General features: G+C 41.1%; 1 protein-coding gene across 7 annotated transcripts in view; it reads left to right on the top strand.

Moving 5' to 3' along the window:
* THRB (thyroid hormone receptor beta) overlaps positions 1-14,063 on the top strand; it is a 589,925-nt gene extending 575,862 nt beyond the window's left edge. For all 7 annotated transcript variants that reach the window (XM_063922223.1, XM_063922218.1, XM_063922220.1 and 4 more), the window contains 4 exons: positions 4,217-4,422; positions 5,705-5,851; positions 6,433-6,691; positions 8,033-14,063. In XM_063922223.1, coding sequence (XP_063778293.1) covers positions 4,217-4,422; positions 5,705-5,851; positions 6,433-6,691; positions 8,033-8,274 — 854 coding nt within the window. In that variant the 3' untranslated portion in view covers positions 8,275-14,063. The remainder of the gene's footprint in view (positions 1-4,216; positions 4,423-5,704; positions 5,852-6,432; positions 6,692-8,032) is intronic.
* Positions 14,064-22,141: the final 8,078 nt, after the last annotated feature.

Here is a 22,141-nt window from a genome sequence, read left to right as displayed (position 1 = left end):
AGAGATGTTTCTTTTTTACTTTGCAACACATACTTGCACAAAATCCACTCCAATAAACATGCAAGCAAAGAAACAAATTTGCATTACTGTATGTCAAACAAAATATTTACATGCAAATTATTTTGGTCTTGTGTTAGTATTCATTGCAATCTAGTTTTATACAGCACTAAACTGAAAGCCCCATTTTCAACAGTCATTGTACTGTGGGCCTGATTCAGAGTTGGACGTATATCACACAGCCACTGTGTCTTGGTACGCAGCAGCTGTGCGATAATATGCTAATGGCGCAGGAGGCGTCTTGTGTAAAAAGATGCCTTTCTGCAGGCTTCTCTGATCCACTGCAGCAGACTAGATGGGCCAAGTGGTCCTTATCTGCCGTCAAATTCTATGTTTCCATGCATCCGAGGAGACAGCATCGGATCATCTGTGGGAACTACACTCACGGCACTCAGGAAGGCCAGCTAATTCATGCTGCTGAAGCCAGTATATCTGCATCCAAGGACGCAAGCGCTATCTTTATCACGCTCATAAATGGACCTGACACACCCCATTGCTGCTCTTGCTCCACCCCCAAATGCCAGCAGTGTCTCAATCATGCTGCGGCTTAGGGCTCCCGGGGATCTGCACATGTGTGTGTTGGGCCCGGAGTACAGTGGCCCTTGCCCTCTCCCCCCCCCCCTCCCCCCTTTAATCCAGCTCTGGCCTGCGCTCCTCACATAGGATAACATGGAGCTAGGCAAGTGTGAGCTCCATGCTCTTTATTGATCACTCACTATATGAGCTCAGTGATAAAGGGAGCAACTCATACAGGCTGGACAAAGAAGCGCACAGTGATCTCACAGGTCGTTTGTACATTTTTAAATCCTTTAGCACTTGAGCCCTTTTCTGTGTTGCATTCACACACAGGGCCTGTTGGACGCTGCATTAATATCGGACATGGTGGAGCAATGTCCTGTGCAGGAGTCTGAGTTGCAAAGTGCATGCACCCTGAATATTTACCTACAGAGTCACAGTACATATCGCACTGTAGCACAAATGTAAGCGGCCTTCCTAGATAGTGACTGTAAGGGTGAGGGTAGTAGCTAAAAAGACACACAGAAATGTTGCATCGGATGGGAGTAGTCTGTCGCGGACATTTTGCTGAAGGCAGTTGCATGCAGAGATGCTCATATGCTCACATAGGAGGACATATTCAGGTGGAGAAGCTGCAGCAGGAAAGGGCTTTGCACTAGTAGTGCCATTAGCGTAAGGTCTCAGATGCAAGACCGGTAAAAGACACAGACGCTGCATACTCAGAATCCGACAATGGCCAGGCAACACGGTCTCTAAAAGCAGTGAGAGTCTCTCAGGTGTTTGATGACAGTCAAGTCCGTTTACCGCAGTGATTCTAAGTAATTGTAACTGTAAAGTGCTTTAACTTAGTCTTCCATGTTTTAATTACAATGTGTTATAAAAACAAAACCTACAAACTTTAGATTACTATTAGGACATACAGTAGTGTTACTTTTATGCAGTATATAAACAAAGCATAGAGGATAGCTTAATAAGGCAAAGGAAAGTCTAATTGCAAAAATGCTAATCTTTGCTTCTAGTAATTATTATAGTTCAGCAACAACAGGCTTAGGCACTTCATAAGATTGCTAAACATTATCAGCATTTATATCCTGTCTCTGAATAATACCTATTGTAATTAATTTGGTATTTTCATTATGACATGTTTCATTAAAGAGTAAAACTGCAGCTACAAACATCTCTGCCAACCGTTAGTTTCTTCTTTCCTGACATTTACAGTTTATTAACAACTTTTAAACTACAAACCACATGCAGTATAGTAGTTGTCGCAATAAGCATATGATTCCACTTTAGGGTAATACTACCACTTCAGAACCACTCATGCGTGTGAGTCCTATGTTCTGTTCTGAATCTGGATTCCCAGGAAGTATGCTTTGGAGCCCCCTGTCTGTGGGAGGTCTAGCTCTGTTTTCTTCTTCCCAGGATGCAATAAACTATATTTAGTCAATTATTTTTATCATGCCATTCAGAACAAACCTGAAGTGGAGATGCAGGGAACAGCTGATGGGTGACGGGCCATGTGTTTCACACTAATTGACCTTAGCCTTCTTGCAGCATAATGCCGCAAATTGCAGATCTATTAAGGAGGGGCAAGGCCAATATTATGCAATTCTCATAGAATCGCATCATATTCACCCCGTGCTCTCCTCAATAGACCCCGTTTCCTGGTACTGTATAATGCTTCCAGTCCTGCCCACTTAAATAGGGAGTGAGGGGGATGCAGGAGGGCAAGCTATTCTTTCAGCAGACCAGGGGACTCCTCAAAAATGCAGGAGTCTTCTGGTGGTTTGAGTAGGTAAGCATGCAATGGATTAGCTAGCACATTAGTGTTTCATTAATCACTACAGAATGATTAATTACTTTCTTTTTAATCACTATACCTTTATTACTACTCTGATTAGTCTTTGCCCGTAACTATTGTCTGATTAATTACTGTATCCTTATTAATTACTGTCTGATTAATCTCCTAAACAGTCAGTTGCTATTAAAATGTTGCACATTGTAATAAGGAGCTGTGATGCATGCATTATTGTATTATATTTTAGCAATAACATTAGTGAATTACCATTTCTTGAATTAATTTGTATAATGTATCTCATTGGCTGTAATGGTAGATCACTCTGAAACATATAGCAATTTTTTTTTTTTAATAATAAACTTTAAAGAGCACTTGAATTTGTTAGCACCTTTCCATTCAACACTCTGCATTGTCCACACATTGAATATAAACAATACTATCTTTCTGTATTATACAGGGGCTACTAGAATGCTCTCGATATATTGCCCATGGGTCACTAGAATGTTCTCAGTATTATGCATCGGTCATATTTTGACAACTTATCCACATAAAACACATAACACCATCCACGTGAAGTGCCCTTAAAACCAGTTATCCAATGGCATTAAAAACCATGTAGGGGAGGTCAATTATTTTGATACCAATTACCCCAGGCCCCTGCTACCTATTCTCACTACAAGTGAATGCAATGAGGTCCGTGTAGTGTTGTCCATTGACACTACAAGACTGCAAGTTCTAGTGATCACCGTAAGTCAAACTATATAGCATCTGACTTTGTGACTAACCCGTGTGTAGCCAACCTAACGCAACCTTGCTAAAAGTAAGTATTAGTCTATGTATATTGAGTGTATTATTAAACATTTGAATGTAAATGTCAATAGATGTTGTCGTAAATAAAGCAAGAACTTCATGAAAATCAGAATTCCCATAGAGCCCCACTTTAGATCCCGACTTTTTGTTAAGTAGTAGTATAGGATTCCAGTATGCACAGATCAGCCTGAGGAACTCATGGTACTATTACTTGAGTAATAAACTCAATTACACAGTAAAAATGTGCTGAGCTAACATTTTATGCTTTGTTCTCTCCCTAGTGTGCGTGCGTGTGTTTTGGGAATGCAACTCCAACATTCTCTTATTACTGCTGAGTGTACCGTTTCCCTGAACTGTAACTTGTAGTTTTGGATAATACTGTATAGAGTAGAAGTAGTTTTTATATAAATAAACTATATTAGTATGAAATATTACATAGTGTTGTTAATGATACCGGTTGGCTGTTGCTTTGTCTTATGTAGACTTACAGTCCTGTATAGTGAGATAACTATTTAATCATTAAACTACTACTTTTATGTCTTTAGAGGCATTAGTTGGCTTCAAATCTTATTATAGAAGCTTGTGATAATTTTTTTTTATCCTGATTTAAAATTATTTTTTATAATCACACTGTAACGTTGTATTACTATAGGCTATCAAAAGCTGGCAAGAGACCATGCAAACTGGTCGAAATCAGGATTGCCAGATCTGCGGCAGATTTGGCCGCTCACAGGATGGCCGCATTTTGGCAAGTTTGGTCAAATTTGTTCATTTGGTGGTTGGGATAGATAGGTGGACCACATGTTCGGGTGCACTGGCCGGCAGATTACACCACACAGATTCTGATCAGCAGCCAACCAGATTTTCCAACTTGACTGAACAAAAATGATCATTTGCGGTCATTTATAGTCTGTATATATTTATGCCCAGGGACAAACTATATTTAGGTAGATGATCAATACAATATACATCAATGATATGGAGAAATGGCACGCATGACACTGTACAGTATAATCTGCTTTTTATTTTTTAAAGTGGTTTTGGATGACAGCAAGCGTTTGGCAAAAAGAAAACTCATAGAAGAAAATAGACAAAAGAGACGCAAGGACGAGTTGCAGAAATCACTGGTACAGAGACCTGAACCAACGCCAGAGGAATGGGAGCTAATTCAGGTCGTCACTGAAGCTCATGTGACCACCAATGCACAGGGAAGTCACTGGAAACAGAAAAGAAAATTTCTGGTAAGCAAGTTTTCATAGAAAAATAAAAATATATTAGGTCAAAAAATTCTACCTCTTGTTTCCTGATCCTATGTGGCAGTGATAGGGTACATTGTATATTATTATCCAATTTCTATAGTATATCCTCTGAAACCCTTAACTCCAGAGGCGGGATGTAATGATGCCCGAGTTTGGTGGGCTTGCGGGATGCCGGCTTAACTTGGATGTTTTTTAAAGGGGCAAAACCATGCTTTGTAAATGATTGCCCCTTTAAAAAAAAGTCAGAGTTCGGATGGCTTCCCGCACAGGTGCCGAACTCAGACTTTTTCTAAAGGGGCAATCATTAACAAGGCATTACATTCCACCCCAGGTCTGCTACTATGTGTGGACATTTAATACACAACCTTATCTCAGACCTTTACCTCTACAAGGACAAAGAGCTGACTGACGAGCATTTAGGGATAATTCTGAAAATTAGCTGATAATTTGTTAAGGGTAAGTAAAGGCTAAAGAAACATCTAGAAATTATATGGTGTTGGAAAGAACTGCGTATGAACTTATGCTGTCCAAAATATCAAAATTATATATAAATAAGAATTTTATAGTAAAAAACTAAAATGTAATCTTATAATATAAAAAGTGTTTAGAGTCATGCTCTAATGAAGATGGTTATTCAGAGTTGTTGGCCAACCAAAAAAGTTAGCAATTGGTCAAAACCATGTTGCACTGCAGGTGGGGCAGATGTAACGTGCAGATTTGGGTGGGTTATTTTGGGGGGTTCTGCTTCTGTAATGTAGTGGGAAGGTACTACTTTACTATTTAACAGAGCTGCAGGGGAAAATTAGGTTATCAAAGATATATTTCCTTCATGTTTTTTATCTGAAAATTTCAATTTGAGGTATAGTAATCCTTTAAACTAGAGCTCTGCCATTGGTGTTACTTGTAATCACTGGGCCCTGCTACAAAATCTTGTGGCCTGGCAACACGTGTCTTTCTTCCATTTTCCATATTCTCAATAATAAAAACATATATTTATTAAACAAGTTTGGATATTTTGGTTCATACTACATGCTGCAGGTCATTACATACAGAGGAGGACATACGGTATGTGTTACAACTATGCCCTTTAAAACTCAATACTTATGAAAACGTAAAAAAATAAAAACCGTAAAGAAATAAAAAATAAAATAATAAATTGTTATTATGAAGATTTCTTTAATTTTATTTTCTACGTGTAATACTTTTGAACCTATACAAATAGTATATATAAAGCATGTCTAATTTGTATTCTGCTTTACACCAGCCAGAAGATATTGGGCAGGCTCCTATAGTTAATGCACCAGAGGGTGGAAAAGTGGATTTAGAAGCCTTCAGTCAGTTTACAAAAATAATCACCCCTGCAATTACAAGAGTGGTGGATTTTGCCAAAAAGTTACCTATGTTTTGTGAGGTAAGTGTATGGATGGAGGTACCACATGTGGTTAGCAACACTTAAACAGTGTCAACAAAATAAGAAACACTTGATAAGTGCGGGAGATAACACTGAAGAAGCATCATCATAGAGAATACTTCATTAGTAGGTTAGGCAACACTTGATGAATGGCGTAGAGGTACATAGAACAGAGCACTGAGCAATTGTAGTGACAAGGCTTTAAGTTGGGGAAGTTAATATAGGCTAGGTGCCATAGAGCCTGGTGAGAGAACCCGCTGAGATACTGCACCCCACTCCATCACTGATTGTACAAAGATATATTTGCTGTCACAGAGTGTCATTAAGTCTGGTCAGTGTGCAAGGGGCTCGCCTTATGGTTTAGAAGTGCTAGATCACCCTCCAAACTTCCCAGTCATTGTATTAAACAGATGGGACAAAAGTTCTATATATAGATATATAGTATATACCAAATCAGTACCGTCAAAAGTAAATACATTTAAGTCATAACATTATCACAAACATTATCACAATCATTAATAGACGTCTTAAACCATGTGTAACTATTATTGACAAAATACTAAAGTGTGTATTATTTCTAGCTGCCATGTGAAGACCAGATCATCCTTCTTAAAGGCTGCTGCATGGAGATCATGTCACTTCGAGCTGCAGTACGCTATGACCCAGAAAGTGAGACCTTAACACTGAATGGGGAGATGGCAGTGACAAGGGGACAACTGAAAAATGGAGGACTAGGAGTGGTATCTGATGCCATCTTTGATTTGGGCGTATCTTTGTCTTCATTTAATCTTGATGACACCGAAGTCGCCTTGTTGCAGGCTGTGCTGCTTATGTCATCAGGTATAGTCTAGTAGAAATTGGGTTTCCCAATGTCTTGCTATAATTTATAGGTAATTGTGACTAAGTTTATATTTAAGAGTACATTTAGTTACTTAAATACCAATTAAGATAATAAGGTTAGAAATAGCACGTAAATTATGATCCAATAGATGCTGCAACTTCTTTTTAATCTCCTGCCAGCAGAGGATCAACTATAGCTAAGGATAAAACACAAAACAGAGGACTACAAAAAGTAATGTATTTTCAAATCTATTATTATTAATACAAAATGGTTAAAAAGTTCTTATCTGGTGTTGGGGCTTAGTGGCACCAATGCCGCTAGTACACTCTGCATGCATCCAAACCTGGAAACTGAATGTCATGTGCCAGAACTAGATAAGATATGGGGGCAGATGTACTAAGACTTGGAGTGGAGAGATAGAAACTACCAACCAATCAGCTCATCACTGTCATTTTTCAAACACAGTCTGTAACATGGCAGTTAGGAGCTGATTGACTGGTACTTTATCTCTTGCCACTTTATCAGTCTCCAAGGCTTAGTACACCCCTCCATGATGGTACTTTAGGCCAACCTACATATTTCATCAACAGATTTATTTAGGAGGTGTACATGCTCAGATCTTTTATTTGCAGGTGAGGCTATCTTGGTCATTACATTTGCAGGCCTGAAAAGAGATTTCATGAGCAAGGACTTAAGATTGTTGTTAAAAATGTACTTTTGGAATAACATTACAAGGAAAACATCCCATACTACAATTCTTTAATTTTAGGAGTTGCTTCCATAAATCCAGGATTTTGAGAAATCACAGAATAGACAGTTAATAAGAGATTACAAAGAGGCTTGTCAGTCTATCATATCAGCTAATGTTCCCCATGGGGAATTTTGTCATAGTCACTTTATAGACATTTGGTGCTAAGTTGAGATTGTTGTTTTGAAATACCGCTAACTTGAGTAGTAAAAACTAGAATTCATTTGGTTAATACATTTGTCACATTCTGTCATCATGAACTAAACTTATCATGGATCCTCCAATGATTATTCACAATTATTCTTATCAAGATGACATCTCAATGTAAATTTCAGAGTCAGATTTTAGGTTTTGTGTACGAGATTGGAAGCTGTACCTTGAAGATGAACCGAGTGACTGTAGTCTATTGGGCCAGATTTGATCATTCCTTTTACTATGTAGATGGACAACAATTGTTCATACGTAATACATCATACTGTACCAGACAAAAAACACACTCCACAATAATTTTTTTCAAAAACGTAAAGCTATATTTCTTCTTCAGGGTCCATTACGATGATTATTTACAAAAACTGTTTTCTTTAATTGCCAGATCGCCCTGGTCTCTCCAGCGTTGAAAGAATAGAAAAGTGCCAAGAAGGTTTCCTCTTGGCTTTTGAACACTACATTAATTACAGGAAACACAACGTTGCACACTTTTGGCCAAAACTGCTGATGAAAGTCACCGACCTCCGCATGATTGGAGCCTGCCATGCCAGCCGGTTCCTGCACATGAAAGTGGAGTGCCCCACTGAACTGTTCCCCCCACTGTTCTTGGAAGTGTTTGAGGATTAGAAGAGACTGTGCTTCTGGGTTCTCGGCACTACTTGGATCGACCCTTCCATTCCATTGCCTCCGTCACTTTTTTTGTTCTCGTCCATTTTGAATAGACATGGATGAAAATGTTCCTCTGATGCGGGTACTCGTGACTATCGTGTTTTTGTTATTCTGTCCTTTTGATGTGAAGTTTATCCGTGGAAGTTTAACCTCTTTTGTGCTGAAGTGACTGTCTACACATTACTCGTCAGAGTGTTTGGCAGTGCTTACAGCTCCAAAGTGGTTATCGGAAAAAAAAAAGAAAAAAAAAAAAGAAATGTATATTAACTTGCATTCACCAGCACTACGGATCCTACACAGAAAAAGTATTCTCAGATATTGTGCCTGCGGCTAAAATCCCTACTGACCATCTCCCGTGGTGATCACTCACTTGTGCAATGTGGGGCAGTACAATCACTCACTGCTGCAAATACACTGTTTCCTCTTAGAACAAGGCAAATATTTGGTTTTATCACTAGATGATATTTTTTTAATTTATTTTTTATTAAAACAAATGATAAAGCCCCTTATTTGGCAAAAGCTGCTCCCAAGGTTGGGGAAAATATAGGGTAGCATGTTTTTCAATTGGTTTATATTAAGAGATTTTAGTCTGGTAAAGCCCTAAACAATTATACCTTTATACTTAGGAAAACGATAATGCTGAAAAGAATGTATTTTTTTACTCTAGCTCCCTTTCCACTATCCTCTTACTTTTTTTGTACCGAAAGCAATTAGCTACGCTGACCTGGATGTTACAGTATAACATTACATTGCTCACTCTTGTGTTATATAGCTGGTGATAATAGGACGACTGTACAGAACTAGTTCCTTGATTCTGCACATTCCCTTCTCAGGTATTTGGAAGTGAATCTCTTGGGATCCTATTATTTGTACACAGTTTTCATAATCCCGCTACTTCTGCATGACTAATGATAGGTCATGTGCAACAAGTCACATGATGATAACAAGGCGCTGTGAGATCTGGTAACATCACACTGTTGTACTCTACAAAAAGGCCACAGCTTGAAGGCAATTGAACTCCTGAACTCAGATATGTCCATATTTCCTACTGTACTACCTCCTCCATTAATCACACTTTAGCAGTGCCTAGCAGAGACGCCATGACACACACCACAAATAATTACTTCATCATGATCCAAACTGCCTCAGTGCCACATATCCTTCAATGATACGTGTGTTCTAAACAAACTTCAGCAAGTGTATCCACATTAACAATTCAGGGTTCATGCCAGATTATATTTTGCCAGACATATATTTTTTTATTGCAGATATGGCATATCTAAAAATAAATGTATACATACTAGCTCCCAATTTACTGGCAGCAAAACCAAAACAAATGACATAGTATATATTAAATTTACATTTTTAAAAACACTAATGCAAATTTTGCTCAATAGTCTGAACTTTCAGGTAAAAGTAGATTGTTTATATAAATCTTAAAGAAAAACTTATTTTATAATAACTTAACATCCCCATATCTGGTAATTGCCAGCTCTAGGGAAGCAGAGCCTTGTGCCTTTATACACTACTCATGTATCCCAATATACATACAAAATTCTGAAATGGTGTAACAATGATTTCTGCCATCTGGACTAAGACAGCTTTCTAACGAACAGAATTCACAACATGAAAGAAACTTGACATATATTCACTTCAGTGGAGTTTTATAGTGGAACAGAAAAAAAACAGCGTTAGACAATGCAGTTATTTATTTTTCACCTACTGTATATAACATGACAATATTACAAATATGCATTATTGGGGCGGGGGGGGGGTTCTGTATGTCAGCTTTGCAAAAGACCAGTGTTCTAATTGTGTGAGATAAATTAACCAAGTTTTTACGTCAAATAGGAGTTATTGCAAAATAGACAGATATATTTGACACTGATTGCTGGCAGAATGAGACAAGCATATTTGTAGGGAGAGCTGGGTATATACAGAGCAATGGCTTCCACAAGGGTATACAGAGGTGTTGTGCGGAAAATGTCTGATAGCTGCCCTTGTTGGCATATTTACAACCAGTGGATTTGTTGTTATTCATATGTTTGCCTTTAAAATCAAATTATAATGATATATAATAACCCAGGATAATTTACCTTCAACCACTATTTGAGAAAGTCATTTTTAAAAGTAATTTCTGTAAAATTGCATTATTATGCATTTATTTATCTAAAATATTCACAAATATACAATTTTAGATTGTTTTCCATAATATATCAGAACCTTAGATCATACTTGCTGGCTTTCCGGCAGCCCCCTTTCGGGAGAGGGCAACCAGGTCGGATCAGTGGGGGGTGTATCATGGTAAAGTAGACGTAATGCTGTGATTGTTTCATCGTGACACTCCCCCCCCCCCTCCACCCACCACCACCACCACCACACAATGCTGCAATTACTGACATTGTGAAGTGGGTGTGGGACCATGAATACGTGATTCAGAGCAATCACATCATTTGTCGCTCGGACCTCCTCCTTTTGCTTGTAAGTGGGTGTCTGCGGGCAGGGCAGTCGAGAGCCAGGATGGGCCCAGGTACTTTTCAAGGGGCGTGGCCTAATCACAGGAGGTGTGGTCATGTACCCTTAGAAAAAATAGTATTTTAAGCACCTCCATGGCCACACTGCAGCCCAGTACACAGCGGCATGTGATGGGCTGAGGAAAAGAGCTGCATCTGCTACTGCTAGGTAAGGGGGAGGTGGCCTGGGCCCTTACTGGACCCTCACTGGGCCCTTCCATCAGACCTGGGCCCAGGTACTTTATACCCTCTCCCCCCCCCTCCCTTGACACCACTGTCTGCGGGCAGGTGGCGGCCATCTCTGGAAGACTTGCCCACTCTTTTGGGCATTTGGAAACGATCAGCAAGATCTGCTATACTATTGTTTGACCTTATACATTAATGTTTATTAAGGTCACTATTTAAAATGCCACAAATCACATTAAGTCGTATTCAGTGAATGTGTCATGTTGGGAGTATATATGTTATTTGACCATATAGAGCGACTCAGTACCAAAATAATGTGGGAAATTACATTCTGATGTTATTTGTTCCTTACAATGTCCTTGAATTGGCAACAATGTCTTATAAATAGGAATTACGTGTTCTCCGCAATCAAAACTTTATCTTAAAATGTTAATTCCTGAAAAGCTTCTGAAATATATTTGTGAATGTTACAGATTTCTGTTCAGATGAATGGACCTGTGATCACCTTGGCCCATACTTGTGTGTAAAAGCCATTGCCTTGAATATACCCCATTGTGGGTTCTCTACCAGTATTTCTAGGTGTCCTAACAGCCATCAAACTATTTGTATGTAGGTGCATATAAAATATAGAGGATTAATGTTTACCTAACATCTACAGATATATATATGTAAATAGTTAAACACATTTCTCCCTTTCTCTAGAGAGTAGTCCAATCTTGGAAAAACACCATTCATACAGCAAATAGCTGAACTCAGGACCTTGGGCCGTTATCTCAATGCATAAAAGAGTGCGTTACAGTCCACCCATAGTGATATGATTAAAAACACTTTTATAAAACTCTATTATGAGCTCTGGATGGACTTAGTTTCCCATTGTGGCGTCAGGTAGCAGATTGGTTCTCGGTAGACAAGAGATGATTTCCAGCACTTTTTTCAGAAGGGTCAGAGCTCTTTGAATTTTTTTTTGTTCTGTCTACATTGGATAACACCATATTAGAGGTTGTTTTTTCTGGTGTCGTAACACACCACAGGGTGTAAAAGGTACATACAGCTGATTATCATGGTGTTTCTGGAAAGCAAATCTTTGCTATAGTGTTGGAAACCAGTGGCGTGAGTCAGAGGCGGACACAATGTCAACATCGGACACAGTAGGGCAATTTTTTTTGCCACTGTGCATGCGCCAAAGCTGCATGGCGCATGCTCAGGAATTGAATAGCGATAGCGCACGCACAGAGGATTTATTCTCAAAGTATTATCATTTCAGGGAGGAAACAGGGATGGCTAGAAAACCCCAGCCATGTTGGGAACATTTTATGGGTGTTCCCTAGTCAGCCACTACAAATTTGTTTGCAGCTGGAAAAGCCCTGGTGTCTTAGGAGAGCCGCTCAGTCTGAGACAGCATAGGTACAACTTATGTGTGTCCAATGTTCCTGATCTTCCCGCTTATGTATGTGAGCGGGGAATGTGAGATGCTGGCAGTGGACTTCTCCATGTACAAGGTGGTGGCTGAGCCATTAGCATATATTCCCAAGAACACTGCAAGAGAAATCCCAACTTCGCATGCAACCACGTGCCCCTCTGTCCTCTGTGTCAGGCCCTAGGTCAGGTGTTTGTGGTTCCAATAAGCTGCAATTAATTTTAAAATGACTATTGTTAAATGTAAAGAGAGTAATTGCTAACACGAGTTACTTTGCATGAAATGGCTACCAGTAGCAGTCACAATATATATTTCTGCATATGTTTGTGTGTATATATATATATATATATATATATATATATATATATATATTTCGCTCATGGTATACAAAATGTAACAACGTATTTGTGAATGTTACAAGGTGCCTTTTTATGTCAGATGGACTTTTAGATTTTCTGGAACGAAGCTATTGAATGTATATTTTTCAAAACTAGTTATAAAATGTGAATGTTGTCCCGGAAATGGAGAAATACCCCCAAAAAATATTCAAACCAAACCTTCTAATGTACTATATTTGCACAGTCAAAATCCAGGTAATAGAGTAAGTGTTTATCAGTAAGTGCTATCATTCTAAATGTATTTACTTTGATATCTTGGGGGTCATATGAATTACAGCTGAAGGTTCATGGCTGAATCCACTTGGATGTTAGCTGGGTGTGGGTGCTATGGGATTCTCCAACCAGCACAACCAAGATATACATCTGTGTGGAGGACAGCAAGACAAATAGCCCAGCTCGCTTATAGCTATATGTAACAGAATCGTCATAACTAACAGATCAACTTAAAACAAGTTCCAAGCACTTAACCTGAAACATAGCACTTACGCTTAATATTTGTTCGGGTTACCATTGAAGAACTGTTGCACAAGATGTTTTATTGGATAAATACTAGAGATGAGCGGGTTCTGATTTAGCACCAGAATTAATGCCAGTTCGGTTTTATCCGGATTCTTCTTATTGGCTATCCAAAACACATGACATCCATGAGCCAATAAGATGCCGTTTTGAGTAAATCCGAGTAAAACCGAACCCGCTCATCTCTAATAAATATAGGGTTTTTATAGACATATATTTTATGGCAGAGGGATTTTGGATAGAGTCAAATACAAATATTATACATGTATTATTATATGCAAGTAGAAAAACAAATACCACACTTCTGTTCACATTTTATTTGGTGCAGTTTCAATGTGTTGGTGTGTTGTGGCTCTAACCAGGATAGGATTTACATTATATACCAGCAGAGATCAATCTTCAAAACCCCCCCATCCAAATCTCTGGTATGCAAACCACAATCCTAAATTGTTCTATTATGATATACTAAATATTGGGTAGAGTAACATGTCATGTCACCCTACAGTTATTGCCACACTATGCAACTGGTCTTTTCATAACTTTCACAAAAACATTATTTCACTAAAGCAGTGAATTTGTAATGTTTATATTATTCCGTTTCAATGACGGCTACTTGATTTTTATACAACTTTACATTTACTATTCATTTCATGTTAAAGTCATTCATGTAAATAAATTACAATGCAAAGCTGAAAATAAACAGTTTTGAAATATAAACTCAATCCCTTATACATATTTCTTAAGTAGTGCTACGTACTCAGAAAGGTGATAAGTTGTTGTTATTGGGTATCACTATGGTTGTGTCTATGTTACCTTCGTGCTCAGGACCTGGAAGTGACATAACGAGAGGGCAGGAGAGAATTTTCGCCCTTACAGCACCTAAATGTTTTCTTCGCTCTCCGTTCGTTTGGGGTAAAAAAAAATTCTATTCTATTCAATAAAAGAGAATACTTGACAATGAGGGAATATAGCATATCATTTTATTCAGTCTCATGTTACTGGAATCTTCTAATTCCCTATAATATCCCTGCTAAATGTATTTATTGTTCATCTATATAGAGGCACGGGCCCATGTAGACCTGGAAGCATTGGCACACTGCGCATAAGTAAGAATAGACCCAAGCATGAAAGGAGCATTTCTGTGCTGCACCCGTCTGTACACCGCTAGCACATGCACCAGTTTTATTATAGATATGTTTCATGACTGTACATGCACAGATGGAGGTCTTGCATGTGTAGACGGTGGTTGATATTCACTAGCAGTTCACCATACCTCCCAACATCGGAAGATGGGGAAGCGGGACTCCCTGGCACAGCCGAAAGGTTGTGTGGCCTATAGAAAATGGGATGTGGCTTCGTGGGAGTGTCACGATCGCGAGCAACGCCCCCCATTTTCCATCACTATGGGGGCATGTCCAGCACTCTGTGAGCTGCTGACATGCCCCCAGACCATTTGTCTACAGCGTCTATTCACCGCTGTTCTGTTAGACAGATCAGTGACCGACAGGAGCCTCCCAACTGCGCTCCCCACTAAAGAACACTGCGGCCCATGGATGGGACAGCCGGACAGTCCCCAAAAAATGGGACTGTCCCACGAAAATTGGGACTGTTGGGAGGTATGGGTTCACTAGTGCTGGTTAGTGTGTACTCACTCATAATACAGCTTTCTAAGTGTATGTATTTTTCTCCCCGACTGCACGTGTTAGCGATTACACAAACATGCTCATACTGTACTTGGCCTAAGTCTAAGTTATAATGACCCTGGTCTGCCTCTTCAGACACAACCAGGAATAAGTGGCATATCTCACGTATATCTACAGTGCACACACATATACATAGTGCACACACACATTCCTATGCACATACAAAGTACCACCATATTACTCCCCTTGCACTATATTAAGTCCCCACAGTAATTCCCCTGACACCATATTATGCCCCCACAGTTATGCCCCTGTCACAATATTATGCCCCACACAGTAATGTCTCTAACACCATATTATGCCCCCACATTAATGCCCTTGTCATCATTTTAAGCCCCACACAGTAATTCTAACAGTACAAGCTCGTTGTCAGGGGTTCTGCTCATTATCAGGGGATTCCCCCCACCCCATTGCTGCTGTTTGCACCTGCCTGCCTGCTTAAAATTATAACTATCGAAAATGTCCATTCCAAAATGGCTGGACACAGATGCGGCAGGCGGATGGCGGGATTAGCAGCCAGGCCCTCCATTCTGTGTCAGAGAGACTGGGCCCGGGACTGCTGTGCCATCAGCACCCCCCAGACGCCGGCCCTGCACAAATACTTCCACTCACAAACATACATGCATATATCAGGGACCAAATGGCTGAGGAGAAACTGGCTAGTACCAGAGCCAGATTTACAGACACATGAGCCCAAGGGTAAATGTGGCCATTATACACAGGTGCTGCAGTATATACTGCTGGACATTTGGTGAGTTTTGATCAGAGATGTGCGGAAAAGATAGGAAGGTGAGCCACTGCCTCACCTGTCATAAACCAGTATACTCCAGAGTTTTGAATATAAAATGACTAGAATAATACAAAGAAGATATTTATAATATATTTTTTGTACTTTTCATATACTGTATATAATCAAAACGCCTGCGTATACTGGAGTATGACAGGAAGGGCTCTGCCTCACCTCACCGCACATCACTGACATATACACATACCAGGAACTGAGAGGAGACTGGTGGCCACTGGATGATGTGAGTACGAAGGGAGCTGCTGCGATGCAGAAGCTTCCCCCTCTGGACATGTATTGAGCTGCCAATCGGTGCTCTCTGTAGCAGCAGCTCCGATCATGGCATCAGTTGCAGTCATGGATTGTGCTAAAATGCAGATGGCGCGTCACTCACCCAAAGTACACACGGTACAGCTGCTGCCGCAAAAGGGGTGTGGCTTAGTGGGACGGTGGTGTGTCTAAGCATCCCGACCCTCATTTTTGTCACTCCGGGGGTCCGGAAGATGCAGGCTATCCCCGGAGACTTGTGTGCCTGCAGTGTCTTCTTCTACAGGGTGATAGGAGCACGTAATGTTATAGTGAGTGCAGCACCCGGCTCCTGTCACTGAGCAGGAGCTGACACTTTGGTGTCAAACCTTGGCGGCAACACGATAAAAAAAAATGTAGCCATAAATTAAATCATCTGTTTTATTATTTTTAAACAATGCATATCCATTATATTATAAAGAGAAATCTACAGAAGCAAACCAAGTTGGAGATATCTTTATAAAAACTAAATACGCATATATTTTTTTCCTGTGTAGCATATTGCCCTTGAGAAGTGTCTGGTGCCAGAAAAATTGTAGTTACTATAGTAATGTACCAATTGGTGTCCTATTCATCTTTATGAATAGCATAACACTAAAACCTGTGCAGAGTAAATCACTTCAGACTTAAATTAATATATACAGTACATAACAAAATGTCCCAGATTGTTTAGGAGAGCTGTATTATTAAGGCACATATTGTGCCTGCAGAGCTGCTCCTGCTTTACCTCTTATTGAGGTGAAGCAGGAAGCAATAACGCAAAACTGTATTCTCATCTCAGTCAACTGGAGTGTGGGAGAAACCCCCCCCAGTCGATTGCCACAGGTCCCGTAGCCCTTCAGCCTAGTGCTGGGCTGGTGCCAAGGCCGTAACTATGGTGCAGAACGTGTGCCACCGCACACAACACGCGCTGGGGGATAGGGGGGTTAGTGCTGTTCGGTGGCACCTGCCACTTTAATTGTTAATCACTTATAGCTTCCCTACTCTTCGATTCCTGGCATCTCCTAGCCGTCCCTCCCACCAGACACACATTACGTGCACTGAGGTGCCTGACTGCAATGTAATACAGAGTGTGACAGTATCTTGAAATATATGCATTTAATAAAATAGGATGTTACTGAAGTTGCATGTCAATGTGAGAGGACCTGGGTATGACTGTTAAGAAATGTGTGATTTAAAATAAAGGGTAATATAAAGGGTAATATAATATAGCATGTGATTTCTGTGGAATCAGTTTTTTCATGCCCCTTCCCCACAAGACCAAACCACTTGGGTCAAAGGTGCGCTTGGGAAGGATAGTTTAGACGCACATAAGACTAGGGGGTCACAGGCCCACATGAGAGAGGGATCAGCAGCACACAGGGTAGGTGGATTCAGTGGCACACATTGGGAAGTGGGCCAATGGCACACATGGAGAGGAGGATTAGTGGCACAGTTTGGTAAGGGGGGGGGGTTCAATGACACACATGGGGAGGTGAGTAAGTGGCACAGTCTGGTAAGGGGGTCAGAGGCACACTAGGGGAGGGATATGGACAGAGACACGTAGGAAGGTTTTGTATCACTCTAATTGAGGTTCCCCGTCACTTTACGCAGAAAATGACACAAAAAAGTAAAAAAACCTCATGTCGACCTTTTCATGCGTCAACCTTTCATGTGGCGACAATTTGCATGTGTCTACCATTTGTCCATGTCGACCATGCCTCTGTTGACCAATAGTGGTCGACCTAATGACTGTCGACCATAACATGGCCGACCATTCATACCGGAACCTCCAGTGGCACCCTGTGTAATTCCACCGTGCCATGTGTAGCTCCACCCCATCCCATGTAGACGCGAGTTCGACGCACATAGAGGAAGTCACCAGGGCTTAGAGCAGGAGGACTTTGATCAGCAGAATCATATCAGCTGCTTTCAGATCTAAGTGTACTGTCAGCGCTGCAGACTCTTCTTTACAGATTGCGGACTAATAAAATCGACCTCTGAGTGAGGTGAGCTGGATGCAGAGGGGCAGGCTCTGTAGGTGCTCCAGGTCCCATACCAAGTGCACCTCCTGCACCCTCTGCAGCTATGTCCATCTTTGTTCCCAGTGAGGCACATTCTAGGCACATACTAGGGAATACGGTCATTAGGTCGACCCCTATTGGTCAAAATGCATTAGGTCGACATGGTCACTAGTTCGACATGTACTAGGTTGACATGGAAAGAGGTCGACATACGTTTTTCATATTTTTTTCAATTTTTGAACTTTTTCATACTTTACGATCCACGTGGACTACGATTGGGAATAGTAACCTGTGCTGAGCGCAGCGGTAGCGGAGCGAGGCACCTTGCTCGAAGTGTGGCAATTGAAGCGAGGCATGCCAGGGGACTTGGTGCACTAATTGTGGTTCCACGTCATTTTACGATGAAAACAACACCAAAAAAAGCGAGAAAAAAACTCATGTCGACCTTTTTCCATGTTGACCTTGTTCATGTCACCCTAATGACTGTGTCAGCCTATTTCAGGTGTCGACCTAGCCACTGTCGACCCATAGTGGTCGACCTAATGACTGTCGACCCTATGACCCACACTCCATACTAGCAAGTAACCCCAATGAGACGTGAAAAAAAAAAAAAAACAATAAACCACAATAGTGAGCTTAGCATTTCTTAATAAGAGCTGCAGCAATAGCGTTTCTGTATGGCAACGCCGATATTGGTGCATGTATGCAGAGACCTGGAGAAAATGATTTTCCCTATGATACCAGCATTAATAAATGTGTATGTTCGATATAAGTGTCAAATTGAGTTAGGGTTAGTGCATTTGACACTTACTGTTAAACTATTACTGTTACATGCTTTGTCCTTATCCAACGTTCATATATGAATGAGGTCTGCTTGTCTCAAGGTAGAAAAGTAAATGTAAACGTACGTATAAAATAACCGTTATCTGATTGCACTCCTTTCACTCTCCAGGCTCACTGTCCTAAATACCACAATAGACTGATTCACACATGAGTGATGGGATCTTCTCAGGTGGGGGCTGGATTATTTTGTAAAAAGAAACCCCATGAATTATAATATCCCAAATCACACTGCAGTAGGAGATTATTTCCCAATGGGCTGAACTGAATTTCCTACTGGCAAAACTCATAATAAAGACTCTGTAACATGGAAACTAATAGAGCAATGAAGGCGAAAACTTTAATATTCTGAAAGCGTGTCTTGTCATACATATCCCTTTGCTTATTATTGAATGTATTTTACACAGTATTCAGACCCAATCTTTGTGACTTTGATTTTACTTTCCAGTGTGTGTGTGTGTGTGTGTGTGTGTGTGTGTGTGTGTGTGTGTGTGTGTGTGTTTGCAGTCTCCGTCCGGGCCCCCTCCTCTCTAGCTGGCAGCACAATAGACTCTGGCTGCTAGGGTCATTAGGAGACCCTAGCGATGTCCCATAGTCTAGCACGCATGCACAGATCTCCAGGAAAATGGCATGGTAGGCATTTTCCTAGAACTGCTACAGCGCATGCATGAAATGCTGGGAAAATGGTGCGGCAGTTTCTGCATCACTGCTGCTGCTGCTGCCAACACTGCACTCCAGAGGGTAAGTATTGAAAAAACTGGTGCAGGGTGTGCGGTGTGGGTCCCCCTGTGCACCGCTCTCACAGCATCCATTATAGATATGCCAGTGTATATAGCAGTACAGGTTGGCACACTGAGGTACCTTGTGCCCTCTGTTGTTTAGTCCTGGGACTGCTACCCTGTACTGTTACATATGGGTCCCTAGGGAGTGCACCCAGGCATTACTGGACTTAGTAGAGTGCCATCTGTTTTATATTTACATATACTAGCGATCAACACTCCAAGCTAATCCAAAGGGAAAGTTACATGCCTTCCAAACGGTACCTCAAAGGGGAACCATAGGATAATGGGGCAGATGTATTAAGCCTGGAGAAGTGAGAAAGCAGTGATAAGTGCAAGGTGATAACGCACCAGCCTATCAGCTCCAATATGAAAATTAAGGTTAGGAGCTGATTGGCTGGTGCATTACCACCTTCCACTTACAGTGTCTCTGCTTTATCACTACTTTATCACTTCTCCAGGCTTAATATATCTGCCCCATCGATCCACAAAGTTGCGGCACTCTTACATAAAAACCAGATACAGCCAGGAATATACACGTCCAAAGTTTCAGACCCCTTTTATTTGGATCTTTAGATTGGGATTTATTGTTATTATAGTATATTTTTATAACATCACCAATTCTGTGCTGTACAGAGAATATTATGCAAATCGGTCCCTAAAGTCTTAGGGGGTAATTCAGACCTGATCGCTGCTGTGTGTTTTTGCACAGCATGCGATCAGATCTGAACTGCGCATGCATCTGAGCCGCAATGCGCAGGCGCGACGGACCGCAGCAATGGGGTTTGCCGGTCAGCGACGGGATTGTGCGAAGGATCCATTTGCATGGGCGATCGAAAGGAGATTGACAGGAAGCGGGTGTTTGTGGGTGGCAACTGACCATTTTCAGGGAGTGTCCGGGAAAACGCAGGCATGTCCAAGCATTGGTAGGGAGGGTGTCTGACGTCAAATCAGGTCCTGAACAGCCTCATGTGATCGCAGCGGCTGACTAAGTCCTAGGCTGCACAGAGACTGCACAAAATCAGTTTGAGCAGCTCTGCTACACATGCGTTCGCACACTTGCACAGCGAAAATACACTCCCCTGTAGGCAGCGACTATCTGATCGCAGGGCTGCAAAAATCGCTGCCCAGCAGTCAGGTCTGAATTACCCCCTAAGTTCCCTATGATACAAGTGCACACACCCTAGTGTCGGTGTTCATCAGAATCCAATCAACCTGCCAATTTTGGGCATCATATATTCATTCATATCAAGGCAGCATAACTTCTGTATTAGTATTGAGCCATTGTTGTATCATTTCTGATTGGGTTAAACATTTTTAACTCAATAAGCACGCAACATTTGTAGTGCACAGTTGTAGCACTACAAGTATACATAAATGGCCAGTTGCATACAGGTATCCATGCAACAACACTCACAGCCTGTTGTGTATGCTGGCACTTGTAGTGACACAAACGCTTGTACTACTATTATCTGCACAGACAGGCAGGGACCCATGGTTACTCAGCATTGGGCCAGTACTCTCTAGGAGCAGAACCCCTCCCTCCTATTATTTGATTGGATTTTCCCATTCTGACCAGCAATGCAGCACAGTTTCAGCTTTCCTGCCAATCAGAGACGCTCTTTAATAATTTCCCCCCTTTGTTTTTCATTTCAGTAAAAGGTGGTATTTGTCATTATTTTCCAATGATATGCTACCTGATCATCCTAAGTACATAGGCCCTCATTCCGAGTTGTTAGCTCGCAAGCTGCTTTTAGCAGCATTGCACACGCTAAGCCGCCGCCTACTGGGAGTGAATCTTAGCTTAGCAGAATTGCGAACGAAAGATTCTCAAAATTGCGAATAGAAATTTCTAAGCAGTTTCTGAGTAGCTCGACACTTACTCTGCCACTGCGATCAGTTCAGTCAGTTTCGATCCTGGTTTGATGTCACAAACACACCCAGCGTTCGCCCAGACACTCCCCCGTTTCTCCAGCCACTCCCGCATTTTTCCCAGAAACGGCAGCGTTTTTTCACACACTCCCATAAAACGGCCAGTTTCCGCCCAGAAACACCCACTTCCTGTCAATCACACTCCGATTACCAGAACGAAGAAAAAACCTCGTAATGCCGTGAGTAAAATACCAAACTTCTTAGCAAATAAACTTGGCGCAGCCGCAGTGCGAATATTGCGCATGCGCAGTTTGCGGAAAATCGCTGCGATGAGATGAAAAATAACGAGCGAACAACTCGGAATGAGGGCAATAATGTGTCTGGCCAGTAGTGCAACACAACTACAAGTATGTCACAATCAGTATCACAATTAATTCAGAGACCATAACTGTGAGCACAACCCCAGTAATGAATAGGTCACATCAAACTTTAGATTTATGTGTTCTGT

The sequence above is a fragment of the Pseudophryne corroboree genome, chromosome 5 (genome assembly GCF_028390025.1).
Source record: "Pseudophryne corroboree isolate aPseCor3 chromosome 5, aPseCor3.hap2, whole genome shotgun sequence".
Classification (NCBI taxonomy): domain Eukaryota; kingdom Metazoa; phylum Chordata; class Amphibia; order Anura; family Myobatrachidae; genus Pseudophryne; species Pseudophryne corroboree.
This window is presented reverse-complemented; position numbering and strand designations above follow the sequence as displayed.